The 25,734-nt window shown below is 51.1% G+C and overlaps 1 protein-coding gene across 3 annotated transcripts; it reads left to right on the top strand.

The window, feature by feature from the left end:
* The first annotated feature begins 242 nt into the window (after positions 1-242).
* Positions 243-25,406, top strand: Rorc (RAR-related orphan receptor C). Of its 3 annotated transcripts, NM_001427272.1 has the most exon segments (11): positions 285-378; positions 2,497-2,526; positions 14,592-14,677; positions 14,928-15,069; positions 16,193-16,675; positions 16,895-17,016; positions 18,078-18,210; positions 18,432-18,539; positions 18,676-18,786; positions 19,920-20,029; positions 23,942-25,406. In NM_001427272.1, coding segments are annotated over 11 exon segments (1,527 nt in total). In that variant the 5' UTR covers positions 285-338; the 3' UTR covers positions 24,104-25,406.
* Positions 25,407-25,734: the final 328 nt, after the last annotated feature.

Below are 25,734 nucleotides of genomic sequence, written 5' to 3' on the forward strand. Positions count from 1 at the left end.
AATGCTTATGAATGATCAGACTTGCCTGTAAGAGTTATCATGTGGACTTCCAAAAAAACATTCTGATTTACCTACAAGGCCTAACAGACTCAGCACACGGTAGGTAATTAATAAATACTAGCTCCCTTTCACCTGCTTTTCCTCAAGACTCCAGACACTGGTCCACTGCTCTCTCCCTGAGTCCCCTCCTGTGCCAGGACACTCTGCCAGCCACTCCTTTCCCCTGCCTGCTGACGGGCCAGGTGCTCCCTCCCTCTTCCCTCCTCCCTCCCCTGGGCCCTGCTCCCTGCCCTCCTGGGCAGCCAGGGCAGCAAGGACGGCACCAAGGGAGCTACCCCATGGACAGGGCCCCACAGAGACACCACCGAACATCTCGGGGTAAGAGACCTAAAGCCCTGAAGGCAGGTGGAAGGGACTGTCAGGAGACTCAGAGGAGGGGAGGGATGGGAAGAGACTGGGAAAGAACTGTAAGAAGAGAGGTGAGCAGAGGGGAGACCGACTGGCAGGCAAGAGCAGAACGGCGGGACAGGTCGAGTCTTTACATAACTGTAGGGAAATAGGAAGAGTGCCTACGGCAACAGCAGGAGGAGGCCTAGGAAGGCAGGGAGCGCAAGAAGGAAGAGACAGGTTGGAGTGGGGGCAGGAGGGAGGAGCTGTGTTAGGGAGGCCTGATCGAGAGAAGGATGGGAACGGGCTGGCTCCCAGGTACAAGCAGGCCCCTCCCTGCCACAGAACCGTGGGCCGTATGACTGGAAGGATAGCTCTCCACCTTCCTATTCATTCACAAGTGGAGTGCCCCGTCTGTCGTTATGGGGCGGGGGCTGAGGGCGGGGGCCTGGGGGAGAAGATGCAATTGCACCCTGCCAGCTGCTCCAGCCCATCGGTCCCACACTTTCCTTCAAGCTGGTCCACGCACAAAGTTTTATCTTTGTAGTGTGAGGCACCAGTGGAGCACAGGAAGAAGGTACTGGGGGAACAGTCCACCAATGGCGTGAGGAGGGAGCCCTTCAGAACAGGACAGCCCCTCCCTCCCATGCTTGTCAGCTGGGAACCTAGAGAGAGTGATCGACAGAAGTACCAGCTTCTAGGGCCACTAGAGAAGGGCCCCGGGGTAGGGGTGGGGGCCAACAAGGGGAGTGTCCCTCTGCAAGACTTCTCTCTGAATTACAAAGCTGGAGGTTGGACAAGGGTGCCACGTCAGGGAGGAAACTGAGTAGGGCCAGACAGGATTAGAGGGAGGTGGGCATGGCATGAGGCCACACCCTCTCTGGGCAGGCCTTCCCCTCCCCCACTTGGGGAACCAGGGTACCAGGCCCCATTTACTATCATGGCGATGAAATGAAGGAAGCCTGGCTGCAGGGTGCATCTCCTGGCAGAGGGACAGTGAAGGAAAGACAGGAGACTTGCGTGCCGGGCTTAGACAGCAGAAGGCAAAAAGTAACAGAAAGGAATCAAAGGTTAGGGACATTACAGGCCAGGCTAATGGACTTTCTGGAACCAAAGACTGGCCCTAGGCACTGTGGATATAGGAAATGGAAGAGAGCCTCTTTTGCCAAGAGTTCCCTCTCTAGGTGTTTCCCAAATACTGACTGCCTGCTGACTTCATCCCAAATACATGGGCAGCCCTGTAACTCTGCAGTATCCATGGCTTTCCCCTTAGCAGCTGCTCCCCTGGACAGCAAAACATTTCTGTAAACCTCCATGAACCGTTGTGCCTCCTACTGTCCGTCCGTCCGTCCATCCAATACTGTCCAGACCCAGACCCAGCAGAGCAGCAAGGAAAAGGGATCTTCCTTCTACAGGCTTGTGAAGCGCACAGTGGTGGCCAGAGAGGGTCTGTCCACAGCTCTGCCCTCTTCCACCCCTCCCCATCTATTCCCAGCCCCACACCTCTGCAACTCCCCCATGCTTCCTGGCAGAGATAAGCAAGCAAAAGACTGCATTCTTTCTCTCAGGGACTTAATCTGGGTGCAGAATATTTGTGTACCTCACATGCACCAGATACTAGAGGGTTCTTGCTGTTCCCCAGAGCAGCAAGCCGAACGAGACAGACAGAGGCTCTGTGTCCAGATGGCTTACAATCTAGAAGGGACGGTGGCACACCTAGGACAGTTGTCTGCTACGTCAGGTGCCAGGGAACAATGCACAGTGCTGGCTGAGTGAACCCCAGGGCAGGGGAGAGGGCAGGGGAGGCTGCTCCAGAGGAAAAGAGAGACATCGGAGACCTAGCTAAATGAAGGTATGGGTGGGAGGCAGAGTGTGGTGTGGGGAAGTCCTGGAGGCAGAGAGGAGTTGGGTGCTTTCGGGACCTGGAAGAGGGCCAGTGTGGCCAAAGGGCAAAGTGATGGCTCTGCCAAGGGGCCCAGCTTCTCAGAGGCCAGGCAGTGCTGGGGGGAAACTGGGGTAGGGAGGGAGTCAGTAACTGGGGGAGTTTTTGGCTTCCCCCCCTCCCCCTGCAGGGTTTCTGTTGACTGACACCCCCCCCTCCCTTTACAGAGTTGCTGGCTGCAAAGAAGACCCACACCTGTGAGTAGGGGTTTGGGCCAAGGTGGTACTGGGTATGGCAAAACTGTTCAGTTCGGAAGCCATGAGTAAAGGAACAACCTGGGCCTGGACAGAAGTGGAAGAGTCAGCCTAAGACTGCAAGGCCCAAGAGATGAGGGCCAAAGGAAAAGATTTACAGGCCAGGACAGAAAAAGAAGAAACCCAAGGAGTGCCAAGTAACAGGCATAGAAAGAAAAGGGGAACTGGGAAAGAGGAGGGCAGAGTGCTGGACAGAGCCTCAGCTGCTGGGCCAGGCCAGGGAGGAGGTGTAAGGCCACCCAGCCTCTGAATTAACTCAGCAGCCACAATGGGAGGCCTGGGAGCGTGCCCAGGGCTTTGTGGTGGCAGAGCCAGGTTTGGTGTTCATCTCTGTGGTTAACACATTCTGAGGTGTGAGCAAGCCTGGAACGAGGCTCTGCAGAACCAGAGAGCAGGAAAGCTGGTCTCTGTACAAGGAATGGACAGAGACACTGTTTCCTGGGGTCCTGAAATCCTCAGACTACAGTGTATGAGGAAGAGACTAGAGTTCCAGAAGGGCTTCCCAATGGACGCAAACATCTTGTCTCTGGCCATTGCAGCACCCCCAATCCAGCCACATAGAGAGAGGCTATTCTCCTACAAAATGTGTCCATTCCACCAAAGTCCTGCCCAGGGGAGTCGTGCATACCCTCAGCAGCTTGGGGGCACTCTGGAAAAGACACAAGCATGGTCATTAAGTTAATGGTGACAATTTCATCAGGAGGGGTCACCTCTACCCCTCCATCACACACTCATTGGTTGCCCACCAATCCCTCCCACTGCCAAAGACATCTGCGGCCTTCCTGTCCCAGCATCCTTCCTCCCTGAGCTTGGGGGCTCCATCCTCCTGGGGGGTCAGAGCTGCTTGGCTCAGCATAATCCTGATCACCTCGTGTGTGTTCGCCACAGGGCCCCACGGAAACACTGAGCGGGGCCTGGGAGGAAAGCGAGTCAGAATGACGCAGTCAGACTGGGGGAGGGGACCAGGGACCACATTGGGGGAAGAGGGGGACTTTTGGAGAGTGGAAACTGGGAGAGACCAAGCCAAGCTTTTAGATCTGCCTCCCATCCTTGTAGCCCCTACCATGTGTCCTCCTGAGGCTGGTCACCCTCATCCATCCAATGTCCAACTCCCAAGCCTGCAGACAGAGCTTTTTACTAGCCAGCAAGATTGAAGACCTCTCGAGGAGGTTGGTCCAGACACTGAGATCCACTCCCCAACCCCAGGCCAAGAAAATAAAAACTGCCTCCCAAGTGAAATAACCTCAAGAAAGGAGTCCAAGCTGAGAAACCTAGGGGGCACACCCAGACCAAGTGGGGGCCTAATAACTAGGGGACCAGAGGGGAATCTCCAAGGCTGAGGTACCCCACAGAGCAGATGGAAAGCAAAGGGGCCCATCGATAGGAAACTTCACAGAAACCTGCACAGAAACTCAAGGGCCAGGAGACTGGACAGTCTGAGACACACTCGAAATCAAACCTGAACCAGAGACAACCTCCTGCCCCTCAAATGGATCTGAGGTCACTCTGCCTGGCCTTAAACCCTTACTCAACCATTCACTATGGTGTGATCTTGTGCAGGTTACTTAATCTCTCTGTGTCTCACCCTCCTTGTCTTTGGGATGGGATAGTAGTTATTACATAAAGTGTTTTATGGGCCTCATGAAATCCACCCAGAACTGAATCATTCCCAACACACTGCTGTTAAGAGGATGAAGATGGTGGCTTCACTCTCTGTGTCCCAGACTAGCAGTCTTGCTCCCATAGGACCAACGGGTATTTACCTAATGATACTGCAGCTATCACTTCCTCAGCCCAGGATAGCATCATGTGTAGGAGGAATGCCGTGTGGTGAGGGTTCAGCAGCCTCCAATTGTACCACACTGGTATGACTGTTGACAGTCCACAGGGTCTCAGTGCCACAAGACACCACCCAAGACAGAGATTCCTGTGACTTACCTCTGGGACATCCCTACCCCTGGTGTCACCTGGTGAGGAGGGCCTGGGGTACTCAGGAAGAGGGGATTTCGAGCTTGGTCTCTGCCCATGAGCTCCACGAAGCTCCCCAGCTAGAACTCCCCTGGCAAGTGGAAACAGCTTTTACCGCGGCTGTGGCTGTGGTTTTGGAATTTTCCAACGCCCCCTGTGATTGGCTGCCCCGCCCCTCACACCCTGCCCTAAACCCAGATTGGCCACGTGGGGTGCCTGTCATCATACCCGATGCACTCCTGGGGGTTGGGGGGCTGTCACTTGGCCACCTGTGTGGAGCAGAGCTTAAACCCCCTGCCCAGAAACACTAGGGGAAGCTTTGTGCAGATCTAAGGGCTGAGGCACCCGCTGAGAGGGCTTCACCCCACCTCCACTGCCAGCTGTGTGCTGTCCTGGGCTACCCTACTGAGGAGGACAGGGAGCCAAGGCCTCGGAGCCTAGGCTCAGTCATGAGAAGTAAGTGAATGGGGCCACCTGGTCATGGGGGAGCCTGGGTCCTATCACCATCCTTAGACCCGTTGAATAGGAGGGTGTCTTGGAGACAGTGCTTCCTTGGTAGTGTGTGTCCCAGCCAAAGTCAAGATCTACTGGGACATGGGTGGAGCCCTGAGAGAGTTACTCTGCCTGGGCGGCTTCCTTGACAGCAACGGTAATCGAATCGTTGAGGAATTCCTGACATAAGTTCTGGGAAGAGCATGCCCAAGGTGTCCAGCCCTTTGATTCACAAAGAGACCAAGACCCAAGAGGGGAGTGCATCACCGAAGAGTGAATCACCGTTAGGGCCTGGGGATTGGTGGAGTCTAGTAGACATCAGGACCCAGAGCTTATATTCCTTGTTCCTCGTGAAGAGTTTCTTTGTGCCTCCAACCACAGGCACGACTGTGCCCTGAGGCAGGAGTCACAGTAACTTCGATCAGCAGGCAGTGGGGGTCAGAACTCATCATCTGCCTGATCCTCCAACCCCAAACACACACACCAGGGCATGATGGCTAAGTACAATCCAGCTAGGAACTGTTCTGTGCGTGCCTGTGTGTGTGCTTGCGTGTGTGCTGTGTGTGTGCTGTGTGTGCCTCACATGCAATTGATCATCTGAAACAAGGAGAGATGGGAGCAGAAAACCGTTGGTCTCACTCCTTTCCCCGTTTGAAACCATGGGCTGACAGCTGCTGGGCAGATGTCAGGGGCCCTTTAGGCTTCCAGCTGAGCAATGTGGGCAAATCAGGTCCTCCATATTCATGTAAGGGAAGCCAGAGGACCTCTCAAAATCCATGGTGAATAAGGAAAAGGGAAGCCTGTGACCCTGAGGCCTGTAACCTGAGGCCTGAGGAAGCCCCCACCTTCAACCTGGGGTCTTTCCACAAGCCACAGGAAGGAGGCCATATTGAATCCTGGAAAGACCCATGGACTGAAAGTTCAATGAGCAGGTTCTAACACGGGGGCACCTGAGGCAAGCCACTGGGCTCTGGTCTCCAGCCACAAAATAAATGAGTTGACTTTCACAACAAAGCCAAGTATGGGAGTCTCCAAGTTCTAAGGGCCCAGGACCAAAGAGACAACCCTCGTCCCCTAATAGGGGTACAAGGAAAGCAGGTCAAGTTGGGATTGCCACTTGCATGCATGGGACAGGACTACAGTCCAGGTACAGGAGCCTTGGTGAGACAAGAGGACCAGAAGAAGAATCAAAGGTCCTAGGATGGGAGTAAGAGCTACGGTTCTTTTCTGGCTTCTTCCCCTCAGCAGCAAAAGCTGGCAGACCCATTTCATAGAAATGGCCCCAGGTCAGCCCTGAGGTGCCATGTTTCTGTGTACTTCATGCCCAAGCAGATAGCAGCAGCCCCAACAGTGTCTGAGGGAGACACTTGGGGAGCTCTGCATTTTATGCACACACGCGTATGCACACGTACACATACACGTACACATGCACACACATAAATATATCCAAGTTTTCTGACCCCCTTGAATTCCAGTTACTACCAACTTTGGAGAGGTCCGAGCAGACAGGGCTTGGGACTATGACACACCTGACACACCGAAGAGTGAGGCCAGAGAAACAAGGAGCAGCTCAAACCTAGGAAATAAGCAATGGCTTTGAGGGTCAAGGGGAAGGTGTCCAGATGGAGGACTACCAGGAGAGCCATAGAGTAAGGAATTCATAGACGACGGGCACAGGTCATGAAGTACAAACACAGGGGAGGTGGTGAAGAAATGCGGCAGGCTGGAGGGCATCTCAGAACGAAACAAAGTCCCTCCACCCCTACCTCAGCCAGTCAATGGTGTATGACGAAGCCATCTCATTGTTAGGAGCTAGTCAGTGTGGAATCTGTAGACAGGAAGTCTAGGAATGGGAGGTCACATGTCTATCCTCTTCCTTGAATACAGCTATGATTATGTTGAGCAATGAGCCACAAAGAACTTCAAGTCTCCAGTGTGTATGAGTGTGTGTGTGAGCATGTATGTGGGCAGGCGGGTGGGCATGCGTGTATATGATGTGTGTATATGATGAATGTCTGTGCACACATGCACAGGCGGGCGGGCGGGCAGGCATGCCTGTATACATTAGGTAGGTGAGTACTTCCTTAACAATACTGGAGATCTAACTCACGCCATCAGGCTTTTAAAGCTAGCACTTTTGCCCACAGAGCCTTTTCATGGGTCTTATTTGGTTTTGTTTGTGATAAAAATGTCATAGAGCTCAGACTCAATATACAGTTGAGAGAGTGGCCTTGAACTCCTGATCTGCCTGCCTCTGCCTCCCACGTGCTAGGATTGTAGTGTAGCACCATGCCGAGCTCCCTCAGCCTTGCTCCTTCCTTGTATCACTTCTGCATCCTTTTCTTTTCTTTCTTCCCATTCTACCCAGAATCCCAATGGCCCCAGGCTCAAGATTCTAGAATGTGTATTGATAACTGCTGTTCCTACCAGGGGCTCACCCACCCCTCCCTCCCCTGCCTCTACTGCTGACTCAAACCAACAGGAGCAGGGACTTTCCCCATGTTGAGCGCTCTCTAAGGAACGCAGCCTGGGGTCTCACTCCTGTCCCGTGAATATTTCCTGGGGTCTAATCTCCACTCCTGCTGCAATGATGACACGGCCTCTTCCCTGAGACTCCAAGGCTCAAAAAGCGTGGAGATCCCTATTTGGGAGCAGATCAGTAATCAGGTGAATTTCAGTACCACAGCCAGGTCTTCCTGAGTCTGCTCCCTCCCGGAGGCAGCAGCAGTACCCAGAGGCAGAGCCACAGCTCTAAGGCAGGCGAGGCTCCCACTCCTCAGAGCTTCCTCCTGGTGATTCATCCCCTTCCCCCTTCCTCTGCTTGTTTTCGTTGAGGTCTTTTGTTTCCCCTCCTTTCTCCTGTCCCAGACTGTGGGGGTGGTGGGGGCAGCAAGAGTGGCTGGCTGGCTTTCATGGCTTTGCAAAACCTGTCTCTCCCTCGCCCACCTGAGTTTTAGAGTCAATAGTTTTTCAGTTCTGGGATCAGGTATGTCAGTAGAAAATTCTCATGAGGGCTTGCCTGGCTGGGGACAGGCCCAGCAGGTAGATCAGTAGTCCCTGTCCCTGTGGTGGCACCCATCACCTTGGTTTCCAGCAGAAACTGGAGGAACTGAGAGCTAAGGAAGGAGGGAGGCTGATGATGGGCTGTGTACATAGGGGACTACCGGCTGGAGCAGTGGGCTCAGCGAATAGAGAAGGGGCCTAAGCTGAGAGATCCATTCTCTTTCTCATCCAGACATTCACTCATTGATGTAAAGAAAGGTCCATCAAGGGGCAACCTAGCCCATACCTTCAAGGAGCTGTGGACTTTCAGAGGAGCCTTGGGTCAAGAGCTCTGCTGGGGTGCACAGGTCATCTGACCTTGGCTCTAGAGAAGTAGATAAATGGTGTCTGACCCAGCCAGGACCACTGAGGAAAACTAGGCCCAAGGAATGGTATCTGTCTATCTGTCTGTCTCTCTACCTACCTATCTATCTGCCTATCTGTCTATCTGTCTGTCTCTCTACCTACCTATCTATCTGCCTATCTATCATCTGTCTGCCTATCTTTGTTCTAGGCATGAGTTCTGGTTTATTCCTCACCTAGCCTATTATTACCCTCATTTCACACTTGTTCATTTTGTAGCCAATGACCTTGTTCCATTCACTCTCTTTAGTATACTTAGACATCTCATCCTCCAAGGGGTTACAGCTTAGTGACTGAGGACTCTGACCCCAGTTACCAAGACCTGAATGTAAACTCCTTGCTTTATTGACTTGGTCTAGTCACTCTCTGGGACTCAGTTTTTTTAATCTGTAAAATGGGGACAATAATAATGGACCCTACTTTACGGAATTGTTGCAATCCTTAAAAGTATGTGTAAAGAATCCTAAGGGCAATGTGATGGTGCTGCAGCTGTAAGACACCTTGCAATCTTGGCAACTTGAATTCAATCTCCAGAACCTATGTGAAGGTGAAAGGAGAGAACAGACTTCACAGGGTTGTCCCCTGACGTCCACATGTAAGCTGTGTCATGTGTGCCCACATGTATAGCATGCACTATAATAATAATCCATAAATTATTTTTAAAGGAAGTTGAGTGTGATGGTTCCTATCTATAATCCCAGCACTCGGGAGACTGAAGCAGGAGGATCTTGCATTCCAGGCCAGCCTGAGTACAAGTGAGACCCTGTTTAAAAGAGGGGCTGGTGGGCAGTGAGACAGTTCCGTGGGTAAAGGCACTTGCTGTCAAGTTTGATAACCCAAGTTCATTCCCCAGGCCTCACATGGAAGGAGAGTACTAACCCTATAAGCTATCCTCTGACCTCCACACATTCACGTTGTGTGTGGCTCATGTGCAGGCACAATTGATAAATTAATGTAAAAATTTTCTTATTGAGGCTGGGGAATAGCTGTCCTTTGAATCTGTTCCCCTCACCTCCTTGGGCTGGTGGCCAATGACCCCTGAAGAAAGGGGAGGCCCACACATAAGACCTTGGATTGTGTCCCCTGCACAACACTGTACACGCACATGCCCACACACACGCACAGAGTAAAGCATGGCATACGCTAAATTCAGGCAGTGTCAACATCCTTCTTACTCAGTATTAACTGGGAAGCAGGAAAAGAGGAACAGAAGAAAGAGCCCTAGCATGCTTCTGCCTGAACCATTCCTTCCCTGCAACTGGGGCTTCTGCAGTGAGACCCTCCTGGGTTGCAGCCCCTCTCTGTTCCAACCACTTCCTCTCTGTGGCTAGGCACCTGGTCAGGACCCAGGGCCCAGCTCTGGATATAGTCAAAATGCACTATCAATGAATCTCGCAGCTGTGAGCAGCGTGAGATTAGAGGGGTGGGGGGCAGACATGGCCTCCACAGTACTTCTCCTCCTGGGAGGCTCTGAGACGCTCTTCGCAGTGTTTCAGGGCTGGAGCAATCCAAGGGAGAGTCACTTTTACTTTCCAGGGCTGTGTCATAATTATGGTTTTTAACATCGCATCCGTAGGGAGGATACAGGGAAAAACTCCGTGAGTTGACCTGTATAAAGAATGGGCTTGGGAAAACATTGTCAAACCTACCTTGACCCCTTGGGAGGAGCAGCCTGGCACAAAGGCAGCCAAAGTGACCAGAATCTTTCTATGCCAAGCATAGTCTCAAGTCACCGTCCTGGAGCACACTAAGAGGCAGGCTCTCCGAGCCCCGCCTTGGACTGATTGAACAAAGATTCTCGTTTGATTTGCTTTGTGGTACTGGGTCATGAAAGTCAGAACATGTGTACACTGGGCAAGCCCTCTGCTGCTGCAGTAGCTATATTTTAACAAGACCTTCAGGTTCTCTGTTTTTGAAATACGAAAGACTAGAATTGTTGGCTAGCTGGGTGCCCTCCTGCTCCAGGCATTTTTGCTTTTGTGAGAATAAAGTTAGAGGGTTCGGTTGTCATTTTTAAAATGGAATCTCAAACCATACCCCAGGCTGGCCTGAAACTTGTGGCAACCCACCTACCCCAGCTTCTTGAATGTTGAGATTTCCCAGTGTGAGGGTTTCCTTTGTGATAACCTTCAGAAAAAAGGTACAATGAGAGAACAGCAAGTAAGACACAAAAATCCTCAGAGAGTAAGCAGAGTCTGGCTGCTGTGGGAGCCATGGGGTATGGGCTGGCCTGAAGGCTCCTGACCTTTGATTGGCTCCAGTTCCTGGCACCGTTGGGCCCTGAGATGGTAAGTTCCTGGCAGACTAGGCTCCCAGGCAACAGTTTGAGTAATCCTGTGATTACTCAGCACCCCCTCCCCAAGCGGGGTTCCCATCACAAGTTGTTCAGGGTCTGAGTCTGGAAGCCTTGCTGTGGAAGGTGTTTCTCTCCTCCTCTCAGGACTTCCCTAACAGCCCTTCCCCCTCCTTCCCCAACTGTCTGTCTGTCTGTCTGTCTCTGTTTTTGTCTCTGTGTCTCTGTCTGCCTCTCTCCCTCTCTCTCTCTCTCTCTCTCTCTCTCTCTCTCTCTCTCTCACACACACACACACACACACACACACACACACACACACACACATACACACACTACTGGTACTTTCTTTGATAAGTGTTTAGGGTGGATGGTACTGGAAGGAGTGAAGGTGAAGGAGGAGAACTAGAGAAAGACAAGAAGCTTGGTCATGTGGAGTGTTGGGCACAGGACCAGTACAAGCAGGGGTTTCCCTTGATTTCTATTGTCTCTCTTTTGCTATAACTATTTTCCCCCAGTCCCGAACTTCTTAGTCTCCCTGCTTGGCTAGGGACACAGACAGCTCTGTTCTATGTGCTTGTCTCACTGTGGGCCACTGCCTTGGACTGGCAATGGGAAGATAGAGGAGGGGCTATGCTGACAGCTGGGGTCGTGGGCTCCCACAGCCCCCAAATCTCCCAGTGCTTGACTGGCCATATCGCTTATGATATGGCAGGGTCTTACTCACACTATGGTAAGGTTCCCGGACTAGGACCAACAGTGGGTCAGGTGTGGGTCAGAAGGTATGACAGGGGTCATCCATGCGGTCAGTATACACACGCACGCGGATGTGGCTCTTGGAGAAGGGAAGAGGTAGGGAGGCCTGTGGTTGCCTGCCAGGCCAGGGCCTGAGTTCCCACCGTGGCTTGGCCTAATCTCCCTACCACTTGCTTTTCTGGGTGACCTATGTTGGTTTCCCCCTCTCCAGTCTTAGGGCCACTAAAACGTGGTATACCACAGAGTACAGAGGAGAAGGTGTTGGTTAAGAGCAAAGGCTATGGACCCAAGTGCTTCTGTCAGGCGGCCATGCTCATGGATTTGCTTTATCTCAGAGAGTAATACCCTGTCCTATAGTGATCTGCCTCTCGAGGTGCTCCCTGAACTCTCTTGAATCATGCTGTGTGACCTACACCACAGGCAATGCTGCTTTCACCGTCATTTGCTGCCAAGGGAACCAAGGCTGAGAGTGACTGGAAGTGTATGTGCCCCCACACTTTCCACCGCTCTTCCAGGCACCCAGGTCCCCTCCTGTTCTCTCTTTCCCGCCAAGCGTTCGAGCCAGCTTGTAACTTACAGGAAGCCATTGAACAGAGCATTTGGCCACAGATTACTGTGCAGTTGGCAGGTGGCAAGTCAGTCTGGAGGTGGGACAAAGAATTGAGTTTTCATGGAAGGATTTCAGACACTCATATGGCCAGTCCCTTGAAGAGACAGTTCTAGACCAGCTTGACAAGATCATGGTTTAAAGATGATGGAATACTTTGGGAAGTGATGGGCAAATCATGGTCTAACCTCTCTCCTTCACATCAACAGACCTATTTGTGGTTATGGTTTTTCGGAAGTGTCTCACACAGCCCTGGCTAGCCTTGAACTCCTGATGTAACCAAGGATAATCCAGAACTCCTGATCATCTTGCTTCTACCTCCTAAGTGCTGAAATTACAGGGATGCACAGCCCCACCCAGCTAGTAGGCTCTCATGGGACGTGAGATGATATGGGAGTGGGCTTGCTCTCCATGAGGCACTTCCTCTGTCCCTGGGTGGGAGACAGGTCACAGATGAGAAGGGTTTTTTACTCTAGATCACTTTTCTAGCCTGCTTCAGCTCTCAACTATCCACTCGGTAAAAGCCAGAGGTCAGTCCGTGATTGTGAGAAGAGCCAGCTCTTCCACCCCCACCCTACCCCTCCCGTCCCCAGTCTTTAGACTTGCTGCTGAAAATATCTGGCTTGGCTGGGACTTCAAGCTTTACCTAGCTGCTGTCAGTCTCTCCCCAAACCCCCAAAGAACTGCAGATTGAATCTAGGGCTTCATGCATGCTGCTCTACCTCAGAACTAAGTCCGAGCTCTTTTTCAGTTTTTTTTGTTTGGTTTGGTTTGGTTTGGTTTGGCTTTTTTGTTTTTCAAGACAAGCTTTCTCTGCGTAACTGCCTTGGCTGTCCTGGAACTTGATTTGCAGACTAGGCTAGCCTCAAACTCAAAGAGTCCACCTGCCTCTGCCTCCTGAGTGCTAGGGTAAAAGGCCACCATGCCCGGCTCATCTAGCTCCCTTTTAAAGAAGGGCGGGATGAAGATCTCTTGATGTTTTTTGACATGCTGCAGAAAGCTGTAGGCACTGGCAGGAATAAGACAGAATAAAGGAAATCAACCGAGAACCAGCAGCAGACCACAGCTAAGACTGATCAGGTAGCACTTACAATGAGTTCAGTGGGAGTAAAAACTTGTTTCTGCCTTTTTATTTTGTTGTTTGGTTGGTTGTTTGGTTGTTTGGTTTTGTTTTTTGAGACAGGGCTTCTCTGTGTGGCCCTGGCTGTCCTGGAACTCTTCGTAGACCAGGCTGGCCTCAAACTCACAGAGATCCATCTACCTCTGTCTCCTGACTGTTGGGATAAAAGGTGTGTGCCACCACTGCTGCCTTGGATTTTAATGTCTAGGAAGCTGTCTTCACCACCAACAAATGTGCACATGTGCACTGGTGCAGACAGTACGCCATCAGTCAGCAGGCCACAAAGAGCGACCGACCTTCCTTCCTTCCTTCCTTCCTTCCTTCCTTCCTTCCTTTCTTTCTCTTGAGTAGTCCTGGCTAGCCTGGATCTTGATATGTAGATCAGGCTGGCCTTGAACTTACAGCAATCCACCTGCCTCTGCCTGCCTAGTGCTGGGACTAAGGGCGTGTGGCATCATGTCAACAAGCCGTGTATACTTTTCTTCTGTACACACACACACACACACTCAAGTAAGCCTGCAAACATGTCAAGAACATTATAGATAATGAACTGTTCGAGAGAGTGGGGCTGTAGCCCTGGCACTCACGCAAACTAAGCTGTGTAAGCTAAGTGGTTTTTCATCTGTGAGGAGAACAGGTGGAGCATGCTTTAATCTCAGCCAGTTTTAACAGACATGTTCTGTGCTCCAATGGATAGACACAGATGCCTTTGTACATCTTCTTACACACTTATGCACAGAGCACTTCTTTGTCTTGGTTCTGGGGCCATCAGTCTGGAAACCCTATTTGGGCTTTTAGACAATTGGGGAAGCTGGGTTGAGCCCTTCTCTAGACTTCACCTCTGCTTCTTTCTAGTCTCTCTATACCCCACTGTGTCGGTTCCCCTCGGTTCCTGTCCCTGTGCAGCCTTCACTCTCTTCCAAGAGCAACTGACATTTCTGTCTAGTGCCCAGTGGCAGTGCCCCATACTCTGTCAAACCTCAGTGGGGGGAAGGGGACAGAAAGGAAGCCTCCTGGGCGGGAAGCGGGTGTTATGAAGCAGCAAGGACTCCTCTGGTCCTATACAGGATGGGAGGAGGGCACTGGAGATGTTCAACTTGAAGGGCTGAGCAGGTGGCCCCTTTGCAGCTGCTTTCTGGCCCCATAAAAACTGATACAACTCCCAGCTGCTTTGCGAACAGAACGCAGCCTCCTCAGACCCTTTGCTGAGAATCACTTATAGTTTACTTCCCCTTCCATAATGCAAGAGGGCACGTTGGAGCTCACTGAAGAAGTAGGGAGAGCACCACACACCTGCGTCTGCAGCCCAGGTTCATGGTAGTGAAAGCCAGAAAAAATATTCTGGGCTGACTTCTCTTTCTCTCTTCCAGCACAAATCGAAGTGATCCCTTGCAAGATCTGTGGGGACAAGTCATCTGGCATCCACTACGGGGTTATCACCTGTGAGGGGTGCAAGGTGAGTTACAGGCATTTGTCTGCATACATGCACTTGGCCGTTTCAGTAGTCTCCCCTGGGGAGAACAGAGGAAGGAGGAGGACCCAGTCTTGATGTGGGAAAGTGACCACAGGGTCAATCACAATTATGCAGTGGAGGTTTGGGGACTTTGGTGGATGTAGAAATCCCTAAGACCAGTGCACATGGATTAGAGGTCCCTGCGACCACCTCCAGCTCAGGAAGGGTGGGATAAGCAGTTTTTGTTTCTCAGGGCTTCTTCCGCCGCAGCCAGCAGTGCAATGTGGCCTACTCCTGCACCCGTCAGCAGAACTGCCCCATTGACCGAACCAGCCGCAACCGATGCCAGCACTGCCGCCTGCAGAAGTGCCTGGCTCTGGGCATGTCCAGAGATGGTGAGGATGTGGTGGCAGCCCCAAAGAGACCCTGCACTTTCAGAGGCGTCCTGACTCTTGCCCGACAGGCTTGCAAAAACACTCTGCCAGGGACTTCTCTCCGTTCTTCCACCCACAGCCTCTTGTCCTGTCTTTTTGAGGGTCCCTCGAGGCACTTCAGAGTCTCAACTTCAGGCTGTGCTCCAAAAGACCTTTACCAGCATCCTATTACTCTTGTCTCCCCTTTCTCTAATGAATTCTCCTCTCTATTCTTTCTCCTGGCCTAGTTCCTACCCAGTTCCCACATTGTTACCTCCTGCCTTGTTTAACTCCATCTCCCTCCTGAGTAACCATCCCTAGGCACAGGATTGTGGCAAGGAACAGAGTTGACTTGAGAATGACCCAGAAGGTGGGAGATCGAGGGTGGTGTTCCTAGAGCCTTATCCACCTCCTCACCCACCGTCTTCACCACAGAAGGAGCCATGGGTGGAGTGGGGGGCATGAGGTGAGGAGGACCCAGAAGGAGCCTGTCAGCACTTTTCAGTGCTCAAAATAACAAAGCGAAAGGAAACATGCAGGGGTGCAAAGGGGCAGGCGGGGCGAAGGGCTGTGCCCCCACACCTGGGAGGGGTTGGGGGAGCAAAAAGGCAGGAAAGAGAGAGCAGAAGAGGATGTTCAGAGCAAGCCACCGGAGCCTGGGTTGGGCTGTGGTGAGTATCTAGGTCACCAGGGAGCCTGCAGGCCTGACCACAGGGAAACCTGTGTTCGCAGCCCTTCTCTTCCTCCGGCCCTCCCAGACAGGCAAGCTGACCCCAATACAGCCTGAGGCCCCCTATTCGACCCCCACCTCAGCGCTAGTCTCAGGAGACTAGAATCCCCAGTCCAAGCTCATTGCCTGAGTTCTGCACTATTAGCATCTGGTTTAGAACTGAACAAACTTGCCTGGGGAGATGGGAATGCTGGTGGAACCGATGCTAAAGAGAACAGAGCCAGGCGTGAAGGGAGCTGGGAGCCCACGCTCCCAAAAGGAAAGTTTGTACACAGAGCTGGAGAAATCGAGCTTGGGGTCGGATCCATGTGCCTGCTGCCCCTGTCCTGTCCTGTGTTCTCTTGCCTCCTGTACTGATTCCTGACCCTTCTTCAGCTGTCAAGTTCGGCCGAATGTCCAAGAAGCAGAGGGACAGTCTGCATGCAGAGGTGCAGAAACAACTGCAACAGCAGCAGCAACGGGAACAAGTAGCCAAGACTCCTCCAGCTGGGAGCCATGGAGCAGACACACTCACATACACTTTAGGGGTCCCAGATGGGCAGCTACCACTGGGCGCCTCACCTGACCTGCCCGAGGCCTCTGCTTGTCCCCCTGGCCTCCTGAGAGCCTCAGGCTCTGGCCCACCATATTCCAATACCTTGGCCAAAACAGAGGTCCAAGGGGCCTCCTGCCACCTTGAGTATAGCCCAGAGCGAGGCAAAGCTGAAGGCAGAGACAGCATCTATAGCACTGACGGCCAGCTTACTCTTGGAAGACGTGGACTTCAGCTTGGGGAACCAGAACAGGGCTCAGACAGCCACTGCAGTCCCAGTTTCTGCAGTGCCCCAGAGGCACCATATGCCTCTCTGACAGACATAGGTGAGCATCTGGGAAGGGTGGGGGCGGTGAAAATGAGGTAAGAACATCTTCCGGCACAGCACCCATGTAATCAAACAAGTCCTAAGGAATTGGGGATCCTAGACAAAAAGCCAAGGGAGGAGGCCGAGCAGGGGAGACCAAGCAGAGAGGAAGCCTCTTTATGAACTTCAGGGTGGGAACCAGCTGAGAGCTAGCTGGGCCTTCCTCTTCTGGCCACAGAGTACCTGGTACAGAATGTCTGCAAGTCCTACCGAGAGACGTGCCAGCTACGCCTGGAGGACCTTCTACGGCAGCGCACCAACCTCTTCTCACGGGAGGAGGTGACCAGCTACCAGAGGAAGGTGAGGGCAAGAGACATGAGGGAAGGGAGGGCCTCACCCCCTACACACACTGGAAGAGACCAGAGATGGCGACTCACACAGATATGGGGCTATAGGGCATCACAGACAGGCTGGCTAACAGGCGTGACTGTCTGGCAGCTCAGTGACTGTCTCCGTAGCTCCTGCTTATTGAAATTTTACCTAGCTGGCAACCTACATCCTCTTCCATCCAGACCTTGCCACGCTGCCTTTCATCCTCCATCAGTAACTGACACTAATCAGCGTCTGAGCGTCATTTATTGGACACCCTTTCTTGTCAGGCATTGTAATAGAGGTCTTGATGAAGTGTGTCCAGTCTGCTGCCTGTGAGCTACAAGTGTCTAAAGATAGGGATGAAGGTGCATAATCATGAGATTGTTTTTGGTTTGTTTGGTTGGTTGGAACAGAATTTACACTGAGGTAGAGGTACTCAGGGTCACACAGTGATGGGACCAAAGTCAAGTTCAAATCTGATGGCTCTACAGTGCCTGCCACCCCTTCTGTCATACTCTGACAATACAGCTGCTCTGAAATCAATTGGTACTTCCCATTTGCATCTCTCAGTCGCTGAGACCTTCTTCAGAGGGAGCAGTAAATAGCAGTGTGTACACTGTTTGCAGGTGAAACTGTATCATGTATGGCTTCCCTTTCTCCACAGCAGTTATCAGAGTGGTTCAGGAAAGCCATCACCTCCTGTCTGGAGCCACTCCCTGGGAGTCTGGGAAGTTCTCTGGCAACCTTTTCTCTCCCATGGCAGAAGCCTAATACCTAGTAATGAATGGGCTTCAGGAGAGACCAGGTTATCAGGAGAAAGGAATTTGAAGCTAAGAAATTAGAAGTTTTGTCCCTTATATAACTCTCCAGGACTCCTTATACCGAGCTGGAAGTAGCAGTAACTATAATCCATTGACAGGAATTGACCCTGGCTACATTGTGCTAGTAGGCTCCACGGTTGACAGCATAGAAATGTAGAACTCACATCCTGCAGTTTATGGGGTGCAGGGGCTTGGGAGGATCACAGGTCTCCCCCTCTGTCCCTGCAGTCAATGTGGGAGATGTGGGAGCGCTGTGCCCACCACCTCACTGAGGCCATTCAGTACGTGGTGGAGTTCGCCAAGCGGCTCTCAGGCTTCATGGAGCTGTGCCAGAATGATCAGATCATACTACTGAAAGCAGGTGCTCTGGGATAGGCTGGCAGGCCCTGGGATCAGCAGGCCCTGGGCGTGCAGGTCAGGGGTGGGGATGGGGGGTGGGGGTTTGTTGGAGCACAGACTGGGGATGGAAGGACAGGGCCAGGGCCAAGTGGAGGGACGTGACTTAAGGAAATCAAAATACTGAGGGAGTCGGTTCCTGGCTCTGCTTAACACTGCCCACCCATCTTTATCCCCTTTACCCAGGAGCAATGGAAGTCGTCCTCGTCAGAATGTGCCGGGCCTACAATGCCAACAACCACACAGTCTTTTTTGAAGGCAAATACGGTGGTGTGGAGCTGTTCCGAGCCTTGGGTGAGGGCAGTGGGAATGGAGAAGTTCCTGATGCCAATCCTCTACACATGATTGTTTGCCCCGTCCCCCACTCCAAACATTCAAAGGGTGGTGTCCTTGGGGACCACTCTTACTCTCTTCATCTCCACTCCGGCAGGCTGCAGCGAGCTCATCAGCTCCATATTCGACTTTTCCCACTTCCTCAGCGCCCTGTGTTTTTCTGAGGATGAGATTGCCCTCTACACGGCCTTGGTTCTCATCAATGCCAGTGAGTGTGGCTGGGCAGGGGAGCAGACACTCTGGTGGCTGGGGCACAGCAGCTAATAGAAAACCTAGGCCTTCGGATTTGACTAAATGGGAGATTGCTTGAAACAAGGAAATGAGCTCTTCCCCATGCTTCTGTCAAATACAATAGATTAAAGTTTGCAGAGGAGCCTTAGGGCAGGGCAAGGGTAGCACACAGTGGGGCAGTGAGAACATGGAAAAGGGAGGGTTGGGAGGAGATGAGCCACCTCCCCCATAGACATCATCCTACTGCTCAGTGTATGGCAGTGACTCCTTTACAACACACATGGGAATCACCTAGGGAGCTTTAAGAACTGATTGAGTCCCTGAGTCCCATGCCCAGATTCTGACATAACTCATCTGGGCTGCACCCAAAATTTTAACAGCCACCTCTAGACTGAGCCACTAAGATTGAGAATGACAACTTGACGTGAGCTCATTTTGAGACAGAATGTCTACAGTGGTGGTAGAGCTCGGGGTACACGCAGCTGAGCGCTGGCTATCCAGAGGACCCAGGGGAGTTGGCCTGCTGCTCTGGGTTGGCTAATGAACACACAAGTCTTTCAACTCCTCTAAGATGGCCTCAAGCTAGGTGACTTCTGTAAAAGCATCCATTTGAGGGAAGCAAAGGAAAAGGTAGCTTAGGAGTTAAAAGAGAGCCACAGACTAATTTAGAGGCCTTGGAACTGGCCTACCCGAACAGCTTCAGGAAGGTCACCTCTCTGAGTCACTCTTATAGGAATGAGGAAGCTCTCTTCCAACATTTTACCTCCATGACAAAAATCTAGTGCCTGACATTGAATCAGCTACATGAAAGACAGGTTACCAGAAACAAGGTAGCTAGCTACAAGGTACTCAGGAGATTAACAGTCCCCACCCCTTTCACCCCTGCCTAGTTTCCCTAGTAGTTAGCTAGACAGACCCAGAGTCATAGAGCTTGCTACCAGTATGCACATGTGTGCAAACGGGGGGTGGGGGAGCACACAGAGACAGAGAGACAGAGACAGAGAATCCCTCATCTGAGAGATCCTCTCCAAAAAGATACATGACCCCATTTTGCTGGGCACGGCTGTCTGTGTTGTTTCCATTTCACTCTGGTCCCATTCCTTCCTTCAGACCGTCCTGGGCTCCAAGAAAAGAGGAGAGTGGAGCATCTGCAATACAATTTGGAGCTGGCCTTTCATCATCATCTCTGCAAGACTCATCGACAAGGCCTCCTAGCCAAGGTAGGAGCAGATCATAGGGTAGAAGAGGCTAGGCCCACTGCCAGTTCTAGGACATCAGGGCCAGGGTCTTCGGGAGCAGAGGAGGGAGTGCTGCAGTGCTGGCCTATGCCGTAGTGTTTGCAGCAGCTGTGGGAACTGCAGGAGCATCTGTTTCCATGCACAAAGGAATGGAAAGTTAGTTTGGAGTTGGAAGAGACCCCCAGGGAACAATCAGTTTAATATAGCCGACACTTACCCAGCACCTGCTTATACAAGGCACTGTGGAAAGATACAGAGATGCAGTTCTTGTCCCCAGTAAGAGATTTTAACCTGTTAAAAAGAGACTTGTGTACCTTCTAATACAATGCTAACATGGAGTAGAATGTGTGATATTTTAACAGTGAGATCAACAGAGTGCTGTTGATCTGTCTCTTACCCTACAGCAAGCCAGTTATAACAGGACACGTGTTAAAGTCTTCCTGTAGCACAAAGTGATTCAGTGACACATATTAACTGATAACACAAATCTTTATCCCAGTGCTCTTTCCACAACATCCCCGGGGCCCCTAATTTGCTATCATAAAAGCTCTTGGAAGTGTGGCATGGTGGTGCATGCCTGTAATACCAGCACTCAAGAGGCAGAAGGAAGCAAGAGAAACAAGACTCCAAGGTCATCCTAAGCTCCATAATGAGTTTCCGGCCTGCCTGGGCTACATGAAATTTCCCCTTAAAAAGCGGGGACTGCTTTTGGAAAAATGGCAGGGCTTCAAGGCAATTTAAGGGGCTGGTGAGATGGCTCAGTGAGCAAAGACACTTGCCACAGAGCCTAACATGATGACCTGGGTTTGATCCCTGGGACCCACATGATGAAAGCAAAAATCTGACTCCAGCAAGTTGACCCCTGACCTCCATACACACATGTCTGCTCACAAGCACACACAAAAATAAAAAAGGAAAAATTCTTCACAATTTGAAGGTAAAGCAGGTAAAACATAGATGTTTCCTTAAAACGGTGTGAGGCAAGAGAATGAGACCATGAAAGACAAGGTTTCAATAAACATTCCTGAGGCAGAGCAGGGATCCAGGCCTTGGGAATGGGATGTTTGGAGCTCTGAGGAGGCCAAATCGTACATGGAGGGGGGGCTTCTGCACGCCTGCAGAGGTCAGATAATCTCAGGTATCCTCCCTTGGTGCTGCATTTTTATATTTTTCACTCATTCATTCATTTACTCATCCATCCATCCATCCATCCATTCATTCATTCTCAGACAAGGTCTCTCACTGCCCTGGCCTGGCCTGTGAGTTACCTAGGACTGCTGAGAGCACCCAGATATTTGCCTGTCTCCACATCTCAGATGCTGAGATCACAAACGTGTTCTACCCTGCCTGGCTTCCTCCCTCTCCCTCCTTCTTCTCTCTATTGTTGTGTTGTGTTTTGTTTTGTTTTGTTTTGTTTTGTTTCTCTATGTATCCCTGGCTGTCCTGAAACCCTATAGACCAGGCTGGCCTTAAACTCAGAGATCTGCCTGTCTCTGCCTTCCAAATACTGAGATCAAGTCTTGTGTCACCACGCCCAATTTTCACCTGGTTTTCTCTCCGTGGGTTCTGGGATCTGCATTCAGACCTTCACACCTGAAGGCCAGCCCTTTATGGACTGGGCCTCCCCAACCCTCATGGTACTTTTGGTAAATGTGAGGTCAGAGCTGGGGTAGACTGAGAAAGCAGAAGAGTAGCCAAAGGTAGCTAGGAAACCTCTGGAGGAAGAGCTAGGAAACCTCAGAGCCGTCTGAGAATGAAAGCCTGGCTTCCAGGCACTGCTATACTCAGAGCTGTCCTCAGGGAGTTTACTTTGAGACCTGTGTGAAGGATCGGTCTATGTGCTCGTAAACTTAGGCCTTTGTTATGCACAATCATCACGTAGAACTGAGAAAATTACTTCAAACAGTCTCTCCCTAGGGAATGTAAACTTCAATCTACTACAAAATGGGTTTAAAGAGAGACAGGGTCCAGGGAAAGTCATTGGAATGCAAAGTGGTTGGATCTACTTTGGTGTGCTTTGTATTAGTTTTTGTAGGCACAGTTTCATGGAGCCAAAGCTGGCCCTAAACCCATGATCCCCCTGCCTCCACCTCCTAAGTGCTGAGATCACAGCCACGTACCACCTTGCCCAGCAGGATCCACTTTCAAAATATATCACATGTCCCTTGATGCTGCCCCTCCCCATCCAGCTCTCAGCCACAACTGGACTACTGCTCCTGACACAGTTTCCCACCCCATCTCTGTCTGCCATGTCAGAGTCACACAGCGCTTGCTCAATAACCACCCTGGTTTGATCTCCAACCTCCTATGGTAGCCAAAATTCAACTCCAGAGTCTGTGTTACGGTCAACTGGACCATGATGTGACCCCTGCCTTCCTCTTCACCTAACTTTGCACCACCTTTTGACTCCCCTACTCTGACTGCAGTGTTTTACCACTGGTCCTTAAACCTACCTGGTTCCGTCTCTCTTAGGGCCTCTTGTGCCTGCTATTGTCTCCTGTCACATTCTCTTCTCTGTTTCCAAACGTTTCTTCATGCCTTCCTTCAAGAGAGGTTTGCCCTAAACAGTTACCCAGCAGAAGAACTCCATCCCTCGTCCTGCTTTAGTGTTAGGTACAATCATGTGTTGCTTACTAGGGGGAATAAGTTCTAAGAAGCGTCTACCCATAGCTTCACACGGCGAAGTACAACTGGATATACTTAAGGCAAACACAGCTGTACTGATGATACTCCTTTAACCTTATGGGACCACTGAAGTTTGAGGTTCATAGTTCCCCAAAAAGATGTTAGGCAGTGTGTGGCTGCGTTTATGACTCCCTGGCAGCTGTATACATTTAATAAAAGTACATTTTTTTAGTCATCGATGTTACACCAGAGTTCATGACAGTGCTTCATCTAGATTTTTGGAGTTTCTAGTCAAATATCTTTTGAATGAATAAAAGAAACGGTTGTAGCAACCCAGGCAAACTCAAAGAACTAAAACACAAAATAAATTCAAGAGATGTGAGGGAGTCACCCTGCTGCCTACTTTTCTGGTTGTTACTTTTCTAGGGAACTAAGCTAAGAAGGGGGGATGTCAAGAAAAGGTGCTTTTTAAATCTCGCTTCATTATGCTGGGAAATTGTATAGGAAAGATGGTGTCTGAAGTCTTTCTCCCTGCCTCTGTCCCATGGGGTTCTGCACCTTTCTTAAAGGTTTACCTTCCTTTGGCTGGAGGCTGACTGCACTGACTTACTACTTGCTGTGTTGGACACCTTCTTAGAAACTCTGTTTAGTTCAGACAAGCAGTTGTTGAGCATGAATGCCAGCATTCAAGCCAGTAACAGAAGATACATAGTGACAGAAAGACCAATGGACTTTATCTAAGTACATGTCCGGCAGGAAGGCAGACAAACTGGATCCTTTCTGTCTACAGTGTGGCAAGTGCTACAGAGAAGGAAGCCTACAGGAAGGGCTTTAGCCCAGCAAGGGATGGGGATGATATTCTCAGAGGAGATAATGCTTGAATTAGCAGGATAAGAGTTAGCAGAGCCTCATTCTCCAGATGAGGAAACAACATGAAGCAAGCAAAGGACCACAGGAGCAAATGCAGTTCATTCTGGGCTAGGCAGAGCCACCGATGCCATCATTCAAGCACATCCTTGCTCCAAGCCAGGCACAGGGCTGAGGGTACAGAAATGACCATCAAAGTTGAACCTAGCACCTCCTGTCTTGTGTCAGTTCTAATTTACCTTCAGTTTCCAGATATACACACCTCTAATCAATGGGATTGGCTGCTCCAGTCGGGTCAGGTGTGGGGGAGGCAACCGGGAGGGTCACCCTCGCTCAGGTACAGTGAGATGTGGTTGCCCTGCTAAGCACTGAAGTACTCATTCCCTCCTAACCCACCCCCAGCTGCCACCCAAGGGGAAGCTCCGGAGCCTGTGCAGCCAACATGTGGAAAAGCTACAGGACTTCCAGCACCTCCACCCCATCGTGGTCCAAGCCGCCTTCCCTCCACTCTATAAGGAACTCTTCAGCACTGACATTGAGTCCTCTGAGGGGCTGTCAAAGTGACCCGGAGGAAGGACAACTTTCTACTTCCTTCAGCCCTCTGACCGTCTCCCTGGACTCCACTCACCAGCCTTTCCCTCTCTGCACTCTGTGAAGGGTGATCTCCCTAGGAGTCAAATACTAAGACTGGTTTCTGCCCCTAGGCTTGCCCGGTAGTGCCACAGCAGCAAGCGATGGAGAAAAGGCTTGTCATGTTTGATTTCCCATAAGTTCCACCCTGGCTCTGGAAGCTGTGGGATAGATGGGATATAGGATGACCGAGTCAAACAAACAAAAAGCCAGAAAGACAAACATCGGGGATAAATCCAAGTACCTGGGATGAGAGAACTCAAACCTAGGCTCAGAAGCTAATAACAGACCTTTCAATACCTCACTGTATTTCTCCACAGGCTCCTCCTGGGGGAGATGGATCTAGCTCAGAGACTGGTGGCAAGCACCCAGAAGGACCTGTATATAACAAGAATATGGATTCTTGAGATTTTCTGCCTTCCTTCTTCCTAGTTGAGAAATGTTGTTGACCCCACCCCCCCCCACCCCCCCACACACACACCCGTTTTCTGGGACCTAAAATGCCTGGATACACAATGAATGAGAGTGGGGTGGAGATAAGGGCCCAGGATAACTGTTTTATGGGAGTTGGGTATGGAGAAGGACATCACTGGCAAAATTAGAATGTAAACCCCTTGTGTATGCTCTAAAAGTCAAATTTGTTACCACAGTCTAATCAGAGACACCCATCCACACAGGTGGAGCACACAGTGGCTCTGCCTCTGGTGACACAGTTCTACAGACAGGTTTCTTCTGACACAATCTCTTCCTTGAGGTCACAGCTCTGAGAAGCCATAGGGTCTTAAGGGAAAGTTCCAATCCATACAGGACACTAGAACACAACATCGCAGCCCCAGCTGTCTTCTGTCCCAAGAACGATCCGTAAAAGAAGCAGAGGACTTGATGCTGACTGCCAGAATCCAGGGACCAGCACTTGGGAGGATGCCCTTGACTTCAGTCTACACTGCCTCTCCATGGGGAAGGAGGGCACCCCCCCACCCCACCCCCGCTCTGTACCTGTGTGCTGCTGACCCCAGTATGAAGGAGTGACTAGGGACAGGACAGGGACCTGTTTCTCCTCCATAATCTTGCTCAGAATTTCTCTCAGTTTGTAAGCTGCAGACTCTCCCAGGAGGTGTAAGCAGCAGATGAGAGGGAGGGAGGGGTTTTTTTTTCCCCTCTCAACAGAAGGGTTTAGCTAGGTGAACATAAACCCCAACTTGTGCCATTGTTTATAAAACGATTTTAAAGGCTGGAAGTGCGTTACGTGAGTGCCTGTGTGCTTGTACAAGGGTGCAGGGCACACATGTCGGGTGTTGGGAGACTTGAAGATGACTGCCTAGGATACATGTGCTTGCTCTGCAGTTTTGTTCCCGTGTGGAGTCAGCACTTCATCTGTTTTATAAGAATTTTAGCCCCCCCAGGTTTTCCCTCAGCTAAGCAGTCTCCCAGGGAGACTTAGAAACATGCTCAGGTACCCAGCACCAGAGGAAAACTAAACTGAAGGAAGATATTCTAGACTGAGAACTTCCAACAAATGGTAACCACAGGCAGGTTTAGATTTAGAAATTGCACAAAATTGCCCT

The sequence above is a fragment of the Rattus norvegicus genome, chromosome 2 (assembly GCF_036323735.1).
Source record: "Rattus norvegicus strain BN/NHsdMcwi chromosome 2, GRCr8, whole genome shotgun sequence".
In the NCBI taxonomy this organism is placed as follows: Eukaryota; Metazoa; Chordata; class Mammalia; order Rodentia; family Muridae; genus Rattus; species Rattus norvegicus.

Bases quoted from the DNA above. Each gene is read 5' to 3' on its own strand.
- Rorc (XM_017591313.3), top strand. From the start codon at position 339: ATGGACAGGGCCCCACAGAGACACCACCGAACATCTCGGG. The intron at 15,070-16,192 runs GTGAGGATGTGG...ACCCTTCTTCAG, and splicing joins TCTGGGCATGTCCAGAGATG to CTGTCAAGTTCGGCCGAATG. The intron at 17,017-18,077 runs GTGAGGGCAAGA...CTGTCCCTGCAG, and splicing joins TGACCAGCTACCAGAGGAAG to TCAATGTGGGAGATGTGGGA.